General features: G+C 39.6%; 1 protein-coding gene across 2 annotated transcripts in view; it reads left to right on the forward strand.

Annotated features, from left to right (window-relative positions):
• The window catches only part of LOC120556643 (FERM and PDZ domain-containing protein 1), a 56,813-nt gene that overhangs the window by 14,750 nt on the left and 19,935 nt on the right, over positions 1 to 22,128 (forward strand). For both annotated transcript variants that reach the window (XM_039796290.1, XM_039796282.1), the window contains exons 3-6: positions 11,782 to 11,904; positions 12,425 to 12,588; positions 20,540 to 20,642; positions 20,778 to 20,823. In XM_039796290.1, coding sequence (XP_039652224.1) covers positions 11,786 to 11,904; positions 12,425 to 12,588; positions 20,540 to 20,642; positions 20,778 to 20,823 — 432 coding nt within the window. In that variant the 5' untranslated portion in view covers positions 11,782 to 11,785. The remainder of the gene's footprint in view (positions 1 to 11,781; positions 11,905 to 12,424; positions 12,589 to 20,539; positions 20,643 to 20,777; positions 20,824 to 22,128) is intronic.

Consider the following 22,128-nt stretch of genomic DNA (forward strand, 5'->3'; position numbering starts at 1 on the left):
TGTAAAATATGCAGCTCTGGTAGATGTTTGTGATTGGTCGTGCTGTGCAAACACCGCCTCTTTCATGTGAACGCGCGCTCGTCGCTGGATTGGGAAACCCTGGGTTGATTGAACTAGTTGATAACCACCGTCGTGACACAGCTTATGCAGGACCGCGGTTGTTAGGTTAGATGAAGCCTGGTAATTGAAATCAATCCAGGGCATGTTGATCTTGATTCGTAGTACAGGCCTCTGGTGAGGAAAAACTCAGTGTACAAACAGAGAAACCGAGCAAGTCTGCCAGTCAAAGTTATTAAGGTAGATAATCCTCAGATGGACACGTTTTATCCAATCTGGTCTGAATCAAGTTAGTTTACTCATAGTACACTCATGCTTTTTCAATATGTCGGTGTTAATTGCATGAATGTTCAAAGAAGGTAAAGTCTGCACGCTCCGAAAAAATACTTTAATAGTGCAAATAAGGCACACAATGTTTCGGCCAACAATTTGGCCTTCCTCAATTGCATGAATGACCAGAGAGTTGTTATAAATCAGATCACAGCCTCAGTTTGACCTCTCTTGTCTGGATGGGAGAGCTTACCACCTCCGCTATGCATTTCCTGGGGAAAGCCTAGACATGACATCACGTTGATTGATGTCCAGAGCAGCTACAATGGAATTTGATCCGAAAAAAATCATCTACTGTACAGTAGATAGCAGGTTTTTAAAATCACAATTAAGCAAGTTGAAAGGTTTTCTTCACCTGCACGTTTTGGTATTTCGGTAACTCCTCGTAGGTGTTATTGACATTCCAGCAGCACACCACAGTTAAACGGTTTGGCAATATTAAAATATTACATTCAATGCATTTAATTGTAACCTTTATCATCACTACGGAAGAAATAATGAAAATAAATCCTTCAAAGCACTAAACGTAAACACCTTTGTGATTGCAAAAAAGTTTGTTTTGAGTATGTCAGACCTATGAACATAGAATAGAATCCATACAAATGTCAGCCTTTCATTACGAAATGAATTATGTATAATGTTGAAAATCAAAGACAATGTACACAAATATTATATGTGGTATGACATGATATTATATGTGATGTGTAATTCTCTGAGAGTGGAGTTTTTCTTAAGCCGTTGTGTTAGAGGCGCAGAGAAACAAAACAGAAATCTGATTCCTCCTACCGTTAAACAATCTAATCTAATAACCTCAAAGAGAAGGAGGGGGACACACAAGCGAGGGAGGGCATGATGATTGCAGCAAAACATTAATGCGAAAAGAAGAGACAACAGATGCTAATCTAGATGAAATCCAAGGAAGGACCAGTGTGAAAAGGAACTTCTCTTTCACCAGGGCAATTGTATGAGCATTGTATGAGCAACATGCCACAGTAACAGATCTACAGGAGACATTTCATTTCTCAGTTACATGAATAGGCCAATATTAGCTGTTTGCTGTCTTTACACAAGATGAAGAAAATACTATAAACTCCATCTCTAACAAGCCAAATACTGGAAGTAGAGAGATACAGCTAGCTTATCTCTTAAAGACACTGTGGTAAAATACCAAACTGAAATGGATAGATGTAGATTGAATTTGTAGAGCTGATTCAGTAGACCTGAAGTTGTCTCTTACACCTGTCCCTACAGTGGGGTTGCCAGATTGGTGCTGTGTTGTAACACTGCCAGCAACAACAACAACATCACTAGGGAGTGCAAGTACCTGGCAGCACATGCTGTAGCTGTACAGGCTTTAAGTGTTTGGGCCGATGATTAAATGCCTCTTTGTCAAGACCAGGCCTGGAATTTCACCATTTTAGGGGCAAGGCCACTTGGCCTTTGGTGTTGTCAGTTATTTTGAGGGCACAAAAGGCCAAATGCCAAGACAGCAATGGCATAATATAAATAATATTAATAAAACAATGATTTAAGTCCACGGAAAAAAAATACATTTGAACTTAAGGGTTGGGGGTGATTTTATTTTTTATACAAAGTATAATATAGTATCACAAAATAATGTATTTATATTTACAAATTACCAGTATTTGTCTCAGATGTTTACTCAGTCACAGATTTGTGGCATTGGCACATCAGGATGAGTTGGATTTAAGTCACTTGGTCAACGTCACTGATGTGAGTTACTTTTGTAGGCTACACAGCGTTCTGTGTAATGTCAATCAAAGGCGAATTTATAAACTTAGTTATAAATGATTTATGAGTAATGGCTTTCATCATTCTTTGTATTTACATTTGACCATTATTTCCCTGTTAACGGTTGTTTTATTGTGAAGCACTACACACAAAATATATTGAATCACTTTAAATTCACTATAGGCTAAATTAATCATTGATCATCCTTCTGCTTTCATATCTGCAAGGTGGTCAACAAGATTGGAAAGCTTTGGTTTTAGATTTTTTTTTAAACTATTCAAATCAAGCATTGAACTGGTTGACATAATGGGGAGTCAGAAATAGACATTGATTTAGGCCAAAAAAGTTGGGAACTACTGTATGAAACCACATGGTCTTTTTTTTTCTTTTCTAAATGTGTTTTATAATTATGCCACATAATAACAAAGAATAAAGTGCAACACACATTGGCTACCTTTTTTTTTTTTACTTTGGTGTCTCATTCCTTATACTTCCGTCAGTACACTGCTAATGTGCACTGACCACTTACTGCCGTAGTGCCCACTTTCGATGGTTAGTATTGTTCCAAAAGGAACACTTATGTTAAACACTTAGCGGAAATGACAAGCGGGATGAGCGTGACAAACACCACGAACGCAACACATGTGAACACGATTTTCCAGCCCGCCAAAAATACGGGATTTTCCTGTATGTAAAAACGGACAGATACAGCAACTGTTTCTCGCTTAAAATGTTTTCAGAAACACGTTTGAGTCTCAATCTGTGAATTCTGTTGTGGTTTATTTCTGGTTGCAATGCAACCCGGACAATTGTGTGATAGTTCGTAGTTTGTAAATGAATTCAAAAGCTAAATGCTAGTCAATTTACATGATTCATGTGTTGATTGTGGGAACTGTCTGGGAAATACTGTAATCTTGTAAGCAATAAGCAAACCATAGATTTCCCCTGATACATCAGAAAGTGAAAAGGTGTTAAATCAGATGGGTGTTGTGTTATTGTGTGTTCTGGCAGTTTCTCATTGTAAACTGTGTGAAACACAACAATCACAAAGCAACTGCCCCCCTCCCACTATTACGGAACAAGATTCGTAATAGTGTTCGTCTTCTTTCTAGCTGTCCTTAATAATTCATCACATATGAGTTCCAGTTGTAGTTGCAGACTAATTACGCTCAAAACCGCCTATTTCTTTGTTTGCTCTTTGTGACCACCAGAGAAGATAAACCGATGCATAAGTGCAGTTCAGTACAGCATCACTTGTCAGTCTGTTGTTTGTAACTTGGTTTGTTCGTTATAGGTCAGTGTAGATGCTAAACAAATTAGAACTAATTTGTTCTTTGGTCTGTTGACTGAACTGAACTTTAGGTGTGGAAACAACTTATTGTCAGTCCCAGTGTTCAACCTAGAAACCTTCCAGTCACAAGTCAGCCTTTCCAAAAATCTATCTCATGGCTCATCAATCTTATAATCCAAAATTAATAAACAATGATGACTACAAGAGTAGAAAATGCTTAAAATTAATGATTTCCTTATGAGAAACCAATGGTAACTGCAACAGTCAGCAATGGATGCAACACGAGTATTTGTGAAAAGTGTAAGACCGAGAAATCCGATGTCTTGTGGTTCATATGAGAGGGAAGTACAGTATAACATTCCCAGCAGCCTCTAATGTTACACCTTTTTTTTTTTTTTTTTTTTTTTTTTTTTTTTTTTTCCACACCTTTTTTTTTTTTTTTTTTTTTTTTTCGCAACACGCTGTGCCTAATCTTTCCTTCAACACAATTTTACCACAATGGATTAGACCACTGGCAGCGGTGGCCCTAGACCTTTTGGGGGCCCTAAGCAAGATTTGGTTTGGGGGGCTTCACATTGTAATGCATTACCACTTCACTTGGCACTGAATCATCAACTTGTGTATTTAAAAATAAAGCTGAAGAACTGATATTGGTTCGCCGATATTACGGGTCGATATTGGCCCATCACTCGCTATGTATCTGTATTGGTGTATATCTTGTCCGATATGCGTCGATAGGAAAACTTTTTTTACAGAATCTGCAGTTACCATTTATAGAATTGTTCAACAATATTATACATTATATGTACTGTATAATATTGTTAAAAATTCCCTAATAAAGGTATTTTTTTAAGAAAGCAGCCTTTTGGGTGCCTGGGTGGCGTAGTGGTAGAGCAAGTGCCAATATATAGAGGCTCAGTCATTGACGCAGAGGTTGCGGGTTTGATTCCGACCTGTGGCCCTTTCCTGCATGTTTTTCTGCCTCTCTGTCCTCTTTCATGTCTAAGCTGTCACTAATAAAAGCCTAAAATGGCACAAAAAAAAATTCTTTAAAGAAAAAGTAAGCAGCCTCTTCTGTGTCAGAGGGGCCACTGAGGCAAGTGTAGAGGAATTGAACACCGACTGCTACTTCTCTGCTGGGGATCCTGCTGGTTAGTGTGCAGGCGTTGGATGGTGAGCTGGGTGGCCTCCGTGCTACGTCGGTTTCTAGCAGGTTGTCGGGAGCTGTGGTATCTTTTCGCCAAACTTGGCTGGGTCTTTGAGTGCCGATGTCATTTAACTGGGTGACTCATTTTCTATGCTTTTGGGGGCCCTCTGGTAGCCACGGGGCCCTAAGCAGCCGCTTAGTTTGCTCATACAGAATGTCTGGTCGGCTCTGACAACAGGGCTTGTACTTCATCAGTATAGTCAATTAAAGTCACTTGAGAAGGGAAACATGTTTATGGGATTAAAGGGGATTAGAGGTGTATGAAGGCTTTGTCCCAGTGTTTGACAGTTTAAATGCTCAGACATTTGGCTGCAATCCATCCCTGATGATCATCCGCTTTTAGAATGATGTAACTCCTCTGGAAATCCACGATTCAGGAGGGCTTTACGTTTCTTTTTATTTGCGTATGTATCCATTTCACTGGTGAGATCACCACGCTGGTGAGCTAGTTGGGTTTTTCTGACCCCAACGAACCTAAGTACACTTCTGCATTGTGTCTCTGTAACCTGAGAAGTGAGATACTGTGAGAGTGAAGCAAACAGGAAGAGTGAGCTATGGAAGAGATGTAAAGGGGGAGAGAGAGAAGCAGGAGAGGGGTGTTCGCAGACAGATGGATAGATAATGTGCTTATGACTCAGGATCCCCAGTAGACATTGCTGTCTGGGTGTGTCACTCACCACTTTCATCACTGAGCCCTCCTCCTCTCTCACCTTTTATCACTGTCTATGTTTTCTATCCTCCTTTCATTCAGTTTTCTTCATTCAGGAGTTAGGTCATCATACTGTAACTGATGCATACTGTACCATGATGATCTAACTCCTCCTCTCCCTCCCTGCCCTCTTGTTTTCTCTAATGGATCGTGCTAATGCCCATCATCAGTAGCGGCCGTCTGGGGGAGATTCCTTCCTCACTGAGGAACCGACCCGCTGAGATCATTCATTCCATCCATCTATTAATCCATTCAATTATCTGCCTCCATCTATCATCCACCCATCCATTCACTCATTCATTGTTTTTGGACTCATCTATCCACTTTTTTGACCATTGATTGCTTTATTACTCTAAATGATTCATTCACTCATCTGTTCACTTATTCATTTACTGCTTATATGCTTTTCCATCTTTCCGTCATTCAGATTAAGGTGACTCTACGAATGCTCACAAGTTCATGAGTATCTATTCCTCAGTCACAGTCGAGTAGGTTCAGCCTTTTGATGATGTGAAGGGGGTATTAGGTAACGTCTAATGACAAAGGCGTGTGCATGCGTGGGCGTGTGTGTCTCTAAGAGCTTGAACTAAAGAGCTAATACTTGTATTCCTGGCTAATGTTTGATTTCTTTTAACAAGCCTGTGTGAGTATTCTCAGCAAAATAATAAAAGATCAACAGTAAACCACTTACTAAAGAGCAAACAACACAGTGTGAGTGATCCTTATCACTAAAGACAAATTTACGTGTACAAGTATAGTTGGGCTAAACGATTAATCAAAATCCAATTGATATTGCAGTGTATTAGAACACCGTTTAATCTAACAATCTAACCAAATAGACGGGCCAAGTTTGTTTTGGCCCACGATGGCATTTGACATGCACATGCCTATTCTCCTCTTATTTAAAAAAATAAATAAATAAAAAAAATAAAAATCCTAACCATAATGACTAAGGAATGTACATTTTGTGTAGCTAATAATTACTTAATCTGAGTTTTACAGCAATATAAAGCACCTTGCAGTCAGAAAGATGTCTTTCATTTTTAAATATGTTTATGCTCCCAAAAGAAGCATATGGATCATCTCTGCAAATGAATAAAGTTAATCTAAGGCAGATTAAAGAGCTGTTATTATTTCAAAATGTTATTTTAGATTCAGAATGCTATGAAATATAATACAATTGGATGTAATGTAATTTCATATTATTTTTGGCCTGTGGGCATTTTTTTTCACATAAAAGATTTTGGGCGCCTCTGAAAAAGAGGGTCTAAAACACCTGGCCCTGTGGGCTGTACATGCACTCACACTTCCCTCATTCCATGTGATGTATGCAAATGAGAGTAGATGAAGAAAACGACTTATAAAATGCAATCGCGCAAGCTTTGAGGCTCGCAGTACTACTGTACTGTGTGAAATTGGCCAAGGACGGGTTTAATTACGATCCACATGTTTACATATTCCATTGGTACTGTATAAGAGTAGCGTAATGTGTGCATAGCGGGTGTGTGATTGAGAGACAGTGGATCAGAGCAGATAGTTGTCTGCATTTAGAGCAGAGAACAAATTAGTAATAAAGTTGTCAAGTGGTAGTAAATGTTACACTAACAACATTCAATAACAAGAATAATAATACTGATAAGGAAGAAGATAGATAAAGAGAGGAACTTGTTGGTTTCAGCTTCTCAAATATGAGAATGTGAGTTTTTCTTTGCCATAATGTGATTTTTGTTTGAATATGTCACCCTTAGCTCTGTATTGTATATATTTTTATAATGAGCTTTTATTACTATTCACCAACATTTTATAGATCAATATATGATCCATCAATTATTCAAGAAAATGTCAGATTATTTTTTTTTATTTTATCAGTTCATTTGTTAGAGACAATACATATAGGCTTTGTTACATCTATATGGGACTTGGAGCCATAGGCTAATTTGCAGTTCTTGTCCCTGGTTAGGCTCTTAGAAATGACACATGGTAAAACACTATAAAATAGACATACAAACTAACAATTGAAGCAGACAAACAGGCAGTCACAGATGCATAACAACTAACAGTAAAGCAAACATGGACCAGCAGCCACATACAGTACATGCATAAAGACGAACAATAGGCTACAGCAGACTGAGGCAGCAACCTAGATACATATCATGATACATGGATCACGATTCAATACATTGTGATATATTTCGATAAGGCGATATATTGGGATTTTTTTATAGTATAATTTTAGAAAAACTATTTTAAAAAAGACGATATAGATGATATAAATAAAAGTCAAAGAAGTTTACTTTAGGTAAACAATTCAGTACACAGAAAATCAAACTGCCAGTTTGAGATTGTGGTTCACAGGTTCTTAGTGAACTAATTTTGGTATGCTAAAGTAGGCCAGAGTTCAGCCACAGAGGTGTCAAAAGTATTCACATTCATTACTCAAGTAGAAGTATAGATACTAGGGTTTGAAAAGACTTCTGTAGAAGTTGAAGTATCAACTCAAGCTTTTTACTCAAGTAAAAGTGTAAAAGTTCTGGTTTCAAAACTACTTAAAGTATAAAAGTAAATGTAATGTAAGGGGAAAAAATGCCAAAAAGGACAAAAGCTTAGCCCGGCCCACAGGGGCCTATAGTGCACTACCCCACCTCCACAAAATATTTTTTTTCTAAAGGCCATAATGACTATGATAATGTTATATTAAAATCATAGTGCAAATTCAGAAGGGCTGAAAAAGGTGACACATCTCTTCTGTGTTTTTCAGACAACGGCAGCTACAGTCTGGTGTTAGAATCCTCTCCAGTGAAATACAGACACTTTTACACCGTTTAGCTGTCAGCATTTTAACCGTGTTTACTCCAGCTACTAGCTAACGTTAGGCTAACGTCACCTGCTGCCGAGTGTAGCATTAACTAGCGTCCCGTGCGGCGATGTTTCAGTTCCCTCTAACGTCCGTTTTCGGAGCATCAGAGAGAAGCGCAGTCATTTAAGTAGCACCTAAATAAGGCACCGAAATCTGCGTTGCTATTCGGTCCGGTAGATAACGGTCGTTAAGACACTGGTGGCGTATTAGCACCGGGTCTGTGCAGCTGCGATGGATCGCGTACAAACCAATAGGGTGTCGGAATGGTATATGTTTATACTTCTCATCCAACCACAATCAAATTTACTCTCTCCGGATGGAGCGATTTATCTGGATAGGTTTTTTTTTTTTGAACGATGACGAGCCGGAATGAAAACAAGCTGAACTGCATAGATCAGCATAGCCATCTAGTGATAGGGGGTTTAAACACAACATAAACGTGAACCACTGTCTTACCATGAATATTTTTGAACGTAAACTAAAAAAAAATCAATATTGTGTTTTTGAAAAATCAATACAGTATTGCATAATAAAATTTCGCGATACTCAAGTGTATAAATTTTTTTCTTAAACCCCTTGTGTGTTTTTGTAAGCTGATATAGCATTACCTAGAATATTGCAAGGTTCCGCAAAGACCCATTAACTCCCAAGTCCAGCTCTATGTATTAGCCTGACTAAACCCCACATAGACTCCAGAGGCGACCCATGTCCATTACCAGCAGCTCACCAACCACCACGGCCTGTCAACAATCATTTATGCCAACCACCTGCCTCACAGCAAACACAACAGGGACCCATCTAAAAGATACACCATCCTTATTGATAATTAGGAATTATTGATATTGATGTTTACTGAGGCTTGAATGCAACAGGCAATTGGCCCATAACTCAGGCTAAAAGCCTATTTGGCTGCATGAAGTCACACATGACATCATTGTTGGCCTCAGAGGTCCCAGTACCAAGCCAAATGTGTGTCTGCTGTGTCTCTGAAGCACTGCATTTGGCAAGATATTTTCACTCCTGGGTAGGGCTGCTCGATTATGGAAAAAATCATAATTCAGATTGTTTTGGTCAATATTGAAATCACGATTATTTAACATGACTTTTGGAAAGATTATTGAACTTAAAAAACTGTGAAAAAAAAGTTCACAAATCTACAGTAAAAAACACCTTGAACTGGTAAATTTCCATTAATACTTTTCCCGTTTGAAATCTTTTTTTGAACAAGACAAAGTAAGGCCAGCTACACACGTGCTGCGTGGCGTGAGCGTGTCAGCTGCATGGCGTGTCCGTTTTTATTTCGGCTCCCATGTTAACAGGTTAGAGCTTCCACACTGCCTGTATGACACGCACATCTCAGGCACATCTCAGCCGAAAACGCGTGCATGCTAGAAATAGGACCGACGCCTATTTTTCATGCGACACGCAAGCGTGGCAAAATAGAATAGGAAAAGATGTTCATATGTTATTTTGACACGAAGGCATTTAATAAATGACATTTTGATGTTACGTAAATGAAGATAGAAATGTAATTTAAAAAAATAATAAATAATTATCGATTTTCAAATATTGCACCTGTCCATACAGAACGAAATATTCTGTAGCCTATTTTGCCGTCAATACTGCCGACGTTGTTTTTGCTCTAATCAAATCAGTATGTATTTAATATGAAGTATACTATTGCTTGAGTGCAGTAAATCAATGGGAAACATCCATGTGTCCAGACAAGGCTAGCAGCAGCAGCGCCGCATCAGGCACGTTTCTGGTGTGCAAAGACATAGAAAACGCCATGCAGCTGCCACGCAACTGACACGCCACAGAAACGCCGCGCCCACGCCATGCATCCAGTGTGTAGCCAACGTAAGAGTTTAGTTGCAAAATGTAATGTGCAAAAAAACTTTTTTCTTGATTATTCTGTGTTTTTTTTATCATTAGGAGCTTAAATTGTAAAATTGATTAGTTGCACAGCCCTACTCTTGGGATTAAAGGTCCGATGACATGGTGCTCTTTGGATGCTTTTATATAGACCTTAGTGGTCCCCTAATACTGTATCTGAAGTCTCTTTCCCAAAATTCAGCCTTGGTGCAGAATTACAGCCACTAGAGCCAGTCCCACAATGAGCTTTCCTCAGAACATGCCATTTCTGTGACTACGTTTACATGCAGCCAATAACCCGTTCAAAACCGGAATATTAGCAATAACCCGGTCGCGCACGGCCATGTAAACACCGGCAAAAACCCGAATATGCTCATATTCCGGTTTTAAAAACCGAATATGCTACCTGGGTTACCCCTTTTCTAACCCGAAATTTTGGTCATGTAAACGCGTATCGGCATATCTCCATCAAAAGGAACATTGATTTGTGTTCTGCGCATGTTCTATTCGCAAGGAATCTTGGTCTTTTGAGTAGAGGAACTTCTTGTATGCGCCAGAAAACATAGTTATAATAATAATTATATACTATAATAATATAGTTATATATATATATATATGTCAATGCAGAAAACCTGCGCGCAGTATACCGGAAGTAAACAAGAAGTAGAGGTAAACATGGCGAGACCGGCCGCACGCACCACACTTTTGGAGCCAGGAGGAAACCAATTTCTTTATTAGTGTGGTGAAAAACATGAATATAATGTCTTTTGTTGACGGCAGAAAGTACCGAGATAGTGAGATTTATAAGAAGGTGACCGAAAAGTTATTGCGTCTTAAGGTTGTCCGTAGGCTACGTCCAGACGCTAACCGTGCGTCGCCGTTTACGTCGGGATATTGCCATTTGATTACAAATGCCATGTATACAGGAGTAACTCTCTCTGCTCACGCATGTAAACGGGTTATTCCGAATGTTTCAGAAACCCGAATAGTGACCTTAACCCGACCATAACCCGAAAATTGACAGCTTGTAAACGTAGTCTGTGTCTTTAGCTATTGAGGAGGAGAGAGGGAGGGGCAAGGTGGAGGGTGGGGCCTTGACCAACTGCCACTTTTCTCGTTTGAAAGCCATGATGTCTCTCTCTCATGGGTTGGCCAAATTCTTTGGGCGGGCAAAGCAGAGAAAGGGGAGGTAACCTTGCTCCTTATGACCTCATAAGGAGAAGATTCCAGAACAGCTCATCTGAGCTTTCATTTTCTCAAAGGCAGAGCTGGATACCCAGGGCTCGGTTTACACCTATCGCCATTTCAAGCCAATTGGGGACCATAGGCAAGGTGGGGAAACTCATATTAATGTTAAAAAACCTCATAAAGTGAAATTTTCATGCCATGGGACCTTTAACTTGCCTATTTCTTCTATCCTGATTGCAACAATCTTATGGAGTTGGATTTGAAAAGACAAACATTTGACGTTCTCTCATAATATTTCTGTTTTTTAAATGGACAGAAAACACTTGAGCTTGCTTTTCACCATTCAGGAAATCTGGTTTTGATAAGGGTTTTAACACCTGAGCTGTCTTCCTCCTGTTTGATGTACACGTGAAGTGTTTCATCACACTGCACTGGCACTTTGTCGGTAATGTTAAGCCATTTATCCAGTTATGCTGTATGAATGTATAACTCCTTTGACCTTTGCCCACTTGTAGGTAAATGGAGGCGCAGGACAGGAGCCGCTCCCCTTCCCGTAGAACCAGCCGGGTGGAGCAGGTGGTGGGACGATGGCTGAGACGCTCCCGAGACCTAGGCAGCAGGTCTCACTCTCTGAGCAGGTATACCCTCCTCTTTGTCATACTTAAATTCATTAGTTAATGTAGGAGATCATGGGAAATTCACATTAGTGACCCATCAGGCCATTTGCATTAGCTTTGTCCTTCAAATAATCAAAGAGTTGATGCTGTATTTTGCTACTTTTGTTTGTTGTATGTATTGGTTCTCTCCATTTCCTTCTAATAATATGCAGTTGTTCACCACAGAACCGATCAAAGTGCCTGAGCAGAAATGCAAATCCATAATACGCAAAGTAAGATTCTGAATTGTGGGCGCCTGGGTAGCTCACCTGGTAGAGCACGCCCATATTCACAGACTCAGTCCTCACCACTGTGGCCACGTATTAGGTTCCAACCTGTGGCCCTTTGCTGCATGTCATTCCCGCTCTCTCTCTCCCCTTTCATATCTAAGCTGTCCTATCAAATAAAGGCCTAAAATGCCACACACACAAAAAAAGACTCAATATATAGACTGAATATGTCTTTTTGTTTTTTTAATTGATGTCCACCTGCTCCTCTCCAGAGAACGGATTGCAGTGGATGGGAAGTCAGCAGAGAGCAGTGGCTCTGATCAGAGGAATTACCCATTCCGCTTCACCGTTCAGATCCAACGGGACCCCAACCTCAACTCTCATGGCCTCACTCTGTCCACCCAGACCCCCATCCTGGTGCAGGAGGTCACCCCAGGTACTACAAGACTTATGAAACTCATGGAAACATAAGAGGGGAAAAGCAAAGCAACATTACAAGAAGGTCTTAAACTAGTACTACTAGACAAAATTAATTAGTTATTGATCGCTAAGCCCCTCTCTTCACCCCAGTGCCCCCAGTGAACAGACCTTGTTTTGTTTATTCATGGTTCTTCTACACACAGACATGTAACCCTTGTCCCTAAAAGCAACGTGGCACTAGGGCTTCTCGGTTATGGAAAAAATCATAATCATGATTATTTTGGTCAATATTGAAATCACAATTATTTAACACGATTACTCATTGACTTTTGGAAATTTGCAATTATTGAACTTAAAACATAGTGAAACAGTGAAAACACCTCAAACTGTGAAATTTCCCTTAATACTTTTCACACTTTTTTCTCATTCAGAACACAAAACAAAATAAGAGTTTACTTGCAAGACCTAATGTGCAAAATAATATTTTTTCTCGATTAATGTTCTGGGGATCGTTAGGAGACGAAACCTTAATCCTGATTAAAATTTTATTATTTGCACAGCCCTACGCAGCACTTCTCACCCTGGACAACTATTGAGTAGAAGAAATCCAGTACTACTCCGTATGAGGGAGTTTGATTTCATAGCTGACACTGCATGTTTAGGTGAGCCCAGCTATGTCTGGTTGGTTCCTCTCATCCTCCCCAACACCAACTCGTGAAGTGTTTCATCACACTGCACTGGCAGTGTCTGTCTTTTTCAGTATCTTGCAGTTGACTGATTTCTTGTATTTGTATTTTTTAGCCTAATAAACCAATTTTCACCTAAATTAATACTGATTTAGCAGATTATACACATGGGAATAGTTGTGTGAGATCAAAAAGAGAGCTTTTTAGTGCACTTGACTTTTTATTTTGATAAAGTTGGAAACTTCACCGCAAGAACAATTGCATATTAAACAACACCTGAGTTCCAAAATACATTGCAGCTTCTCATATAAAAAATCAGCATTCCCCTTATTTCCTCTTATCACAATGTGGAGCATAAAAATACAAAAGTAACCTAAACCTAAACTAAGCCCTCAGCCATCCAAATTAGCCTGGAACGTCCAAACCGTTGTACAGTTTCCGAAACAGAACACAAATAACACCTCCCCAGACTGTAAAAGTTTTACACTGTCAAGACTATGATTATGCTTCATGAATTCACTGGCAAAATACATGTGTCCACACATTAACTTAGAAATTTAGAAATTAAAATGGCCTCTTTGTGTTGACCTATTAGGCAATCATCTCCGAAATTCTAGCTAGCTGTTGAATCCTTCTATCATGACAAGCACATGTGTATTCAGAAATGCAAATAAACTGGAAACATCCCTGATAGACTTTGCACTGATTTATGAATTAAATAAAATTGCTACTTACCAAATAATTAGTAAGTTGGGGATGAATGAAGAAAAGTACAGATCCTGCTTCATATGTGCAGTTCAGGTGAAGTTGCTCTTATCAAAATGCAAAAAATACTGCATGATGAAATAGGGTTATTCACCGTCTCCTCTATATTTATATAGGTGGGCAAACGCATTTTTGTCTCAGTGCATGCATTGTCTTAGGCCGCCGCCGCTAGCTTAGCTTAGCGTAATGAATGGAATCCTTTGTTGCCGTTAGCATGTCTTGAGTAAAAGTGACCCCAACAACAACAAAAACAAAACCTAATTACTTCCTGAGGCCTGCGTATTCACAACGAGTAAAAATAGCAATGCAGATTACAACTAGACTATTTCCTAGGTAGATATTGACTTGGGACTATATTGGGTGGAAGTAGGCTGCAGCCGAAGCACTGCTACTCGGGCACAGAGATATCGGCAGCCCGCGGGGCTCTGCGGCCGGGGCAAAGTCACTGTTTCTGGGTTGCTGGACAACCAAATGCCGCTGCCCTGACTGAGCTCCGCGGGCTGCCTGCCTGCCGCGGAAATTGTCTAGTCTTAATCTGCATTGCTATATGCAGGCCACAAGAAGTAATTGGGTTTTGTTTTTGTTGGGGTCGCTTTTACTCATGACATGCTAACGGCAAAGTGATTCCATTCATCTAAGCTGCGAATATCTAGAACAATGCATGCAGGGATACTAAAAATGCATTCTTCTCCGATACAGACCAAAGTTTGGACACACCTTCTCATTCAATGCGTTTCCTTTTTATTTCCATGACTATTTACATTGTAGATTCTCACTGAAGGGATCAAAACTATGAATGAACACATATGGAATTAAGTACTTAACAAAAAAGTGTGAAATAACTGAAAACATGTATTATATTTTAGATTCTTCAAAGTAGCAACCCTTTGCTTTTTTATTAATAAGGGAAAAAAATTCCACTAATTAACCCTGACAAAGCACACCTGTGAAGTGAAAACCATTTCAGGTGACTACCTCATGAAGCTCATTGAGAGAACAACAAGGGTTTGCAGAGTTATCAAAAAAAGCATAGGGTGGCTACTTTGGAAGAATCTAAAATATAAGATGCCACATTTTCAGTTTATTTGTACACTTTTTAGTTATTCCATATGTGTTCATTCATAGTTTTGATGCCTTCAGTGAGAATCTACAATGTAAATAGTCATGAAAATAAAGAAACACATTGAATGAGAAGGTGTGTCCAAACTTTTGGCCTGTACTGTAAATATAGAGACATTGAATAATCCTATTTCAACAAATGGTGGCATATTCCTTTAACAGATTCTCTTTTGTATCAACAGTAAAGCGCTGTATTTAACAATAACAGGTTAATCCTGCTGTAAATTAAAAGCAATTATTTACAGTGCATGTATATACTGTAGCTGAGCTGCAGAGCCACAAGGATCTAAATGCCCCTGAGGTCTGGGGGCACATTACCTCGCTTTCGCCTGTCTGGCTTAAGCCTGCTCTGTCACCATCTGCTTCTGCCTGTCTCACACACGCACGCACGCACACACGTCTCCAATGGCCCCACTAAGCCTTGGTTCAATTTTTCTTCTCTTTCTGTCTCTCTTGTACGTGCTGCAGCATTTTGACAGGAAATATGAATTCTTTATTTGAAAGCATTTTCAGAGCCATCGGTGTCACCTGGCCCTGTCTATGTTCATTTTAGATTGACATTAACATCAAGTAATAACTTAAATAACTCAGTATTGGAGGTTTACCTGATGTTGACAAAAACATGCTGTTGATGATAGTAATAGGGAGGTGAATGGTAAACTGCCACATGCCTACATAAATTCACGTATGCTGTTGATAGTCACAACCATGGTTTTGCTTGTATGGTGGAAACTCAGGCCAATGACATTGTTCATGTCTTTGTGATGGTATACCAAAATATAATTACAAGCTTTCTCCTAGAAAGTATATTGTTAAGTTTTGCATAAATAAAATAAACAACCTACATTTAGAGCTATTGGTAGGCTCTAGGATAAAATAATAAAATCTTCGCAATATTCAGCATGTTGCACTTGTTTGCCATGCCTCCGTCTAAACTCAGCTTCACTAATGCACTAATGAAACAGCACTTTCTGTAATAGTTTGACCAGAAAGCAGTTAAAAGAAGAAGGTTGCAATAGGTTTTGCTTGCTGCAATTATTCCTCCTGTTCATACTGACCATTAATCAATCTCTTCTAATAATATCTTTATTTGCCAGGTACATTTTACACATATGAGTAATATATCCTTTGCATTTAACCCATCCTAGCTAATTAGGAGTCGTGGGCAGCTATAGTCCAGCGCTCGGGAAGCAGCTCCAGTTGTAATGCTAGTGCCTACATCAAGGCCAATGGCAGGAGTTACCTAGTGTGGCACTCCCAATGTAAGTGATGGGGAATGTAATTAACGTTAAGAAGGGATCTTTTAATTAAGGATCGACCTTTATCTGGGCAATTTGCAGATGATCTGTGTCCGTGTTTTATTTGACCGATAACCAATAAAGTTAATTCATTAAAAAGTGCGCTACTTTGGCTCTGCTAAAGCTCTGTAAGCCATCTACAACACTTGCAATAAACTGTTAGCATGTTTAGACTTCAGGAAGGTTTTTTTGTTTTTATTTCTTCTTTTCTTTTGTATTAAGTTTAAATTTATATAGAAATAAAGTTATATTAAATGATTGCTTAAAGCATTTAAACAAACTTTGGTGTTGGAGTTTGTAACATTCCGAATCGTTTGATTAAAAGATTTAGATTTTTACTGTACAGTAAATGCATATCTGTTCCAAATATCGGTTTCATCAACTACCAGTTTCAGTCAGTTTCAGTATCAGTCGACCTTTACTTTCAATGGCCAGTATGAACAGGAGGAATGATTACAGCAAGAAAAAAAAATGTCAATCCTTATATGGGCTCCTGACTGTTGTTTTAAAGTCTTCATATTATGCTTTTGGGCTTTTCCCCTTTCCTTTATTGTGTTATATATATTTTTTGTGCATGTAATAGGTTTACAAAGTGAAAAAGCCCAAAGTCCCCCCCAAAGGGAATGACCATCTCTAACAGAAAACACTGTTCACAAACCGCTCCAAACAGCTCTATTGTAGTCCAAACTTGGGTCACTTTGTAACACACGTTATAATGCTCGCCTAGCTGCTAGCTTGGCACGCCCTCATACTCTGCAACTGACTGGCTAGTAGTCCTTACCTTGGTACTGCGCATGTGCGACTCCCAACAAAGATGGAAGAGAAGTGAGATGTCTCACTCTGTAGCTGAAACAGAGAGCTCAACACACATGGTGAAAAGAGGAGCTGCAGTAATGTGCAGTGGAACAAAAATATATGGTGTTTTTTTTAAATTAAATCATATAACCCTATTCTGGTACAACCTCTAAATACAATTATGAACCTGAAAATTAGCATAATATGAGCACTTTAAAGGGGTGATAGAATGCAAAACCGATTTTACCCTGTCATAGTTGAATAACGACAGTTCGGTGGGTAAATAGGACATACATAGAAGCTCAAAATCCCATTGACACCCTTTTACTATGAAAATTTCATATTTTGAAACTGCCGCTGAAAACGGGCGAATCCCAACAAAGCTGGAAGTTGACGTCAACCTCCCAAAAACCGGAACCTTTGTCAGCCCATGGGTGTATTAAGAGAACGGTCACGCCCAACATTTACATAGGCTACACAACTGACCTGAGATCAGTTAGTCTTCTGAATCTAGGTCGCGCAGATCTCCAAAATGTATACATTGTTCATATGCTATTTTACCATTAAATTCACTTCTGAGAATTTTTATGCGAGAAATCAACTACTTAGAGGTCAAATATGGGCGCCTTTTACGAAAATTGATGTCTAATTGCAAATTTTGTCCGACTGTGTCGGACTTCAGGAGGGTGCTGCCCGGTGTCGCCGCCTGGCTCAGGCCGCCTTCCTCCACAGACCCCGTGTAACACCGGGCTTGCTGTGAGCCCGATTGAGCTCCGGCACGCTGCTGCAGCCCACAGCACCTCATACCGCGCAAAGTCACCGTTTGGGCTGGTGGACTACTACCAAAACGCCGCTGCTCTGACAGAGCTCCAGGGCCTGCAACTCCCCTCTTCCTGCTAGCTAGCTAAATGCCCGGTGTATGTGAGTGAAAGCGCGGTCAGCGAGCTTGTTACGCCAGCATTCTCTTACCACAGATTCTAGTTAATCTTATAATGTGTGTAATTATAATGTGTTGAGTTATTTAAACAAACGATTGGGAAAATAAACGCCGCTTGTCCATGAGTCTCATTGATAGAGCCTGCGGCTGGATGGAGCTCTATCAATGAGAGCTAGCTAGCCTCCTCTTAGAATTCCTCTGGAATTCACAAATATTCATTAACTTGAAATCGGACACAGTTGTTAGCTTTATAAAAAATATAGTTAGATGTTGTATAAGTGGCGTGACGAAATTCAAACTGTAAATATACTCGAATTACGACCAAAAATGAAGCTAACTAGCCGCAATCTGTACACATAGGATTGAAGGGACAGTCGCAGCTAACGAAACCCTTACAGCTCACAAATATTCATTAACTTGAAATCGGACACCGTTGTTAGCTTTATAAAACATATAGTTATATGTTGTATAAGTGGCGTGACGAAATTCAAACTGTAAATATACTCGAATTACGACCAAAAATGAAGCTAACTAGCCGCAATCTGTACACATAGGATTGAAGGGACAGTCGCAGCTAACGAAACCCTTACAGCTCACAAATATTCATTAACTTGAAATCGGACACCGTTGTTAGCTTTATAAAACATATAGTTATATGTTGTATAAGTGGCGTGACGAAATTCAAACTGTAAATATACTCGAATTACGCCAAAAATGAAGCTAACTAGCCGCAATCTGTACACATAGGATTGCAGGGACAGTCGCAGCTAACGAAACCCTTACAGCTCACAAATATTCATTAACTTGAAATCGGACACAGTTGTTAGCTTTATAAAACATATAGTTAGATGTTGTATAAGTGGCGTGACGAAATTCAAACTGTAAATATACTCAAATTACGACCAAAAATGAAGCTAACTAGCCGCAATCTGTACACATAGGATTGCAGGGACAGTCGCAGCTAACGAAACCCGTACAGCTCACAAATATTCATTAACTTGAAATCGGACACCGTTGTTAGCTTTATAAAACATATAGTTATATGTTGTATAGCTAAGTGGCGTGACATGTGTGTAACATTTGGTAAGAGATTGCTGGTGTAACAAGCTCGCTGACCGCGCTCTCACACACGGGCCATTTAGCTAGCAGGAAAAGAGGAGATGCAGGCCCTGGCGCTTTGTCAGGGCAGTGGCGTTTGGTAGTAGTCCACCAGCCCAAACGGTGACTTTGCGCGGGTATGAGGTGCTGTGGGCTGCAGCAGCCGTTCCGGAGCTCAATCGGGCTCACAGCAAGCCGGGGTCTGTGGAGGAAGGCAGGCCAGGCGGCGAGCCAGCAACACAGGCAGCTGAACTCCGACACACAGTTTTACCAAATTTGCAATTAGCCATCCATTTTCGTAAAACGGCCCATATTTGAGCTTTATATCGTTGATTTCTCGCATAAAAAAGTCTCAGAAGTGAATTTGGTAAGGAAACATTGCAGTGTCTGGAATATGAGATTCTGTCGCGTTTCTAATGTATGTGTATTGGAGATTCGCTCAACCAATCAGCACACGACCTCTAATGCGTGTGTATGGCGAGTCGCTCAACCAATCAGCGCGCGTCTCTATGTGTGTGTACGGGGCTAAGGCTCAACCAAGCGCGCAGCGCGAGCTCATCTAAATATTCATGACCATACCATATTTGGAAGAAAAGCTCTTGTTACAAATAGGGCCAAAACACAGGGATGCATAAGGGCCAATAAAATATCAACCAGGCCATTTTCAGCCCAACTAATGTTACATACCCCATTAGGAGACCATAAGGAACAGTGTGAAATACCCTATATAATCATTCTATCACCCCTTTAAGACAGACTTGAAAAAATATGAATCTATCCTTTAAGATGGAGCAGTTGTTGAGCATAGGATGTGCAAGAAATCATCTCCAATTGCAAACATCCACTATAACTTCTCGTCACAACCCTGTTGTTCATATGCTCTAACAGTGCAGGCTGTACAAGATTTTCTTTCCATTCCTCTACTAATACAGTGATATAAAACACAATTACTTGTACATTGACTATTTGTTATGTTATCAGTAGTGGTAACAACAATATTTAGTGCTGGATGATGACCCCAGGACAATAAATGTAAGGTAACATTATGTTAAACGCTAACTGATAGGAAGGTGGTTCCAGTGCTTAGATTGCTGGTCTCCTTGTGCTGGGATGGTTAGGTTTGGAGATGAAAATTATGCATCAGTTTGAGATGAAAGGAGAGCACTAGAATACGAGCTGCTGCCTGTCATCAACCCCAGTTGCAGTATGAAAGCAGGCCAAATTGAAAACCCTCAATCATGACAACACAAGGACATTTTGTGTGTCCAGGTGGTCCTGCAGATGGTCGGCTCGTCCCTGGCGACCAGCTTGTGAAGATCAATAACATCGCTGTTGATGACCTGACCCCGGAGCAAGCTGCTGAGATAATCAGGTCCACACTGATAGTTCACCCCCCCCCCACACACACACACACACACACATCAACACATACAACAGAAAATGCTGTTTAAAATTAAACTATGCAGATCATGTCTAACCTTTCCAGCCACCCTTTTTTTTTTTTCAGGGAGTGTCAAGATACGTTGACAATGACTGTCCTCAGAACGATGCTGGTAAGACTACTGTATCAAACTAATCACACCCAAACGTGCACACACACTTCACATTTACACATAAATAAACACCTCTCAGGTGCGATAATATCAATACCGTCGTTTTTATACAGCGTATGTTTCCGCTGCATTTCCGCAATTATAACTTTATTTATTTTACAGCTGTTTTCTCTTTTATATTGTTCTTCTACTCTATCTATCTATCTATATCTCTATATCTCTATCTATCTATCTATATATCTATATCTATCTTTCTATCTATATATCTATCTATATCTATCTATCTATATATCTATCTATATATATATATATATATATAGCTATCTATCTATAATTTTTTTTATATTTATATAGTTATATATATTTTTATTGTATTTCTTCTCATATTTTTTTGTAGAGCTGACTCTAACAACAATGTACAAAAATGTCAATGTACCTGTGCAAATGGAAATACACATCTATTCTATTCTCAAGACATTTAATTAGATGCAGACTCATCCAATTACAGCAGCATTTTAGATGAACATTTCGTCTTGTAAAGAACAAACCTACACAGGCATGCATGTGTACACATGCTTACATATTAGAGATGTGCAGTGTCTCTACATGGGATTTTGAATCGCTGTTGTAAACATACTCATTAATCAGCACGTCAGTGCGGCTTGAGGTCAAGCGTCATCGCTAACAGGCGCCCTGTCACAAAGTTCCCACCACAGTACATCAGTGTTAACAGTGACCGCATGGTACACCCTCGGACCCTCCCCCCACAGCCTCAGATAGACGCACACTGTGTGTGTGTGTGTGTGTGTGTGTGTGTGTGTGTGTGTGTGTGGGATCTCAATCTGTGAAGCTGATGTATATGTTTGCTTGAAGGTGAAGTAGATCGGTAAATAAACAGCTGCTCCTCAGTGATTCTCATCAGCGGCTCTGCTGATGGAAGCATCTTTACCATCTGATTCATAGCTCACCGCTCCTCCAAGAAATCATTATTGAACTTTGAGGAATTATCATTTCCCAGAAAATAGTCATCTCTGTCGTGCTTGTTGATGGTCACAAAACACGAACCAAGGCATGCCTAAGTGATTAAAGTTTTTTGTTATAATCAGACAGCAGAATAAGAGCAGGAGGATTGTTTCACATTTTCTTCTGGTGCTTTCAATCCACCACTAACTGGGTTTGCAGTAATGGAGGCAACAATGCGCTTATTTTTTATTTTTTTTTTTTTTTTTTTTTTTTAACCCTTTTCTTTCTTTTAAATAAAAATGTCTGTTAAGTTATTTATCTGCCGCTGGAAAAGGTTACACA

The sequence above is a fragment of the Perca fluviatilis genome, chromosome 1, assembly GCF_010015445.1.
Source record: "Perca fluviatilis chromosome 1, GENO_Pfluv_1.0, whole genome shotgun sequence".
Classification (NCBI taxonomy): domain Eukaryota; kingdom Metazoa; phylum Chordata; class Actinopteri; order Perciformes; family Percidae; genus Perca; species Perca fluviatilis.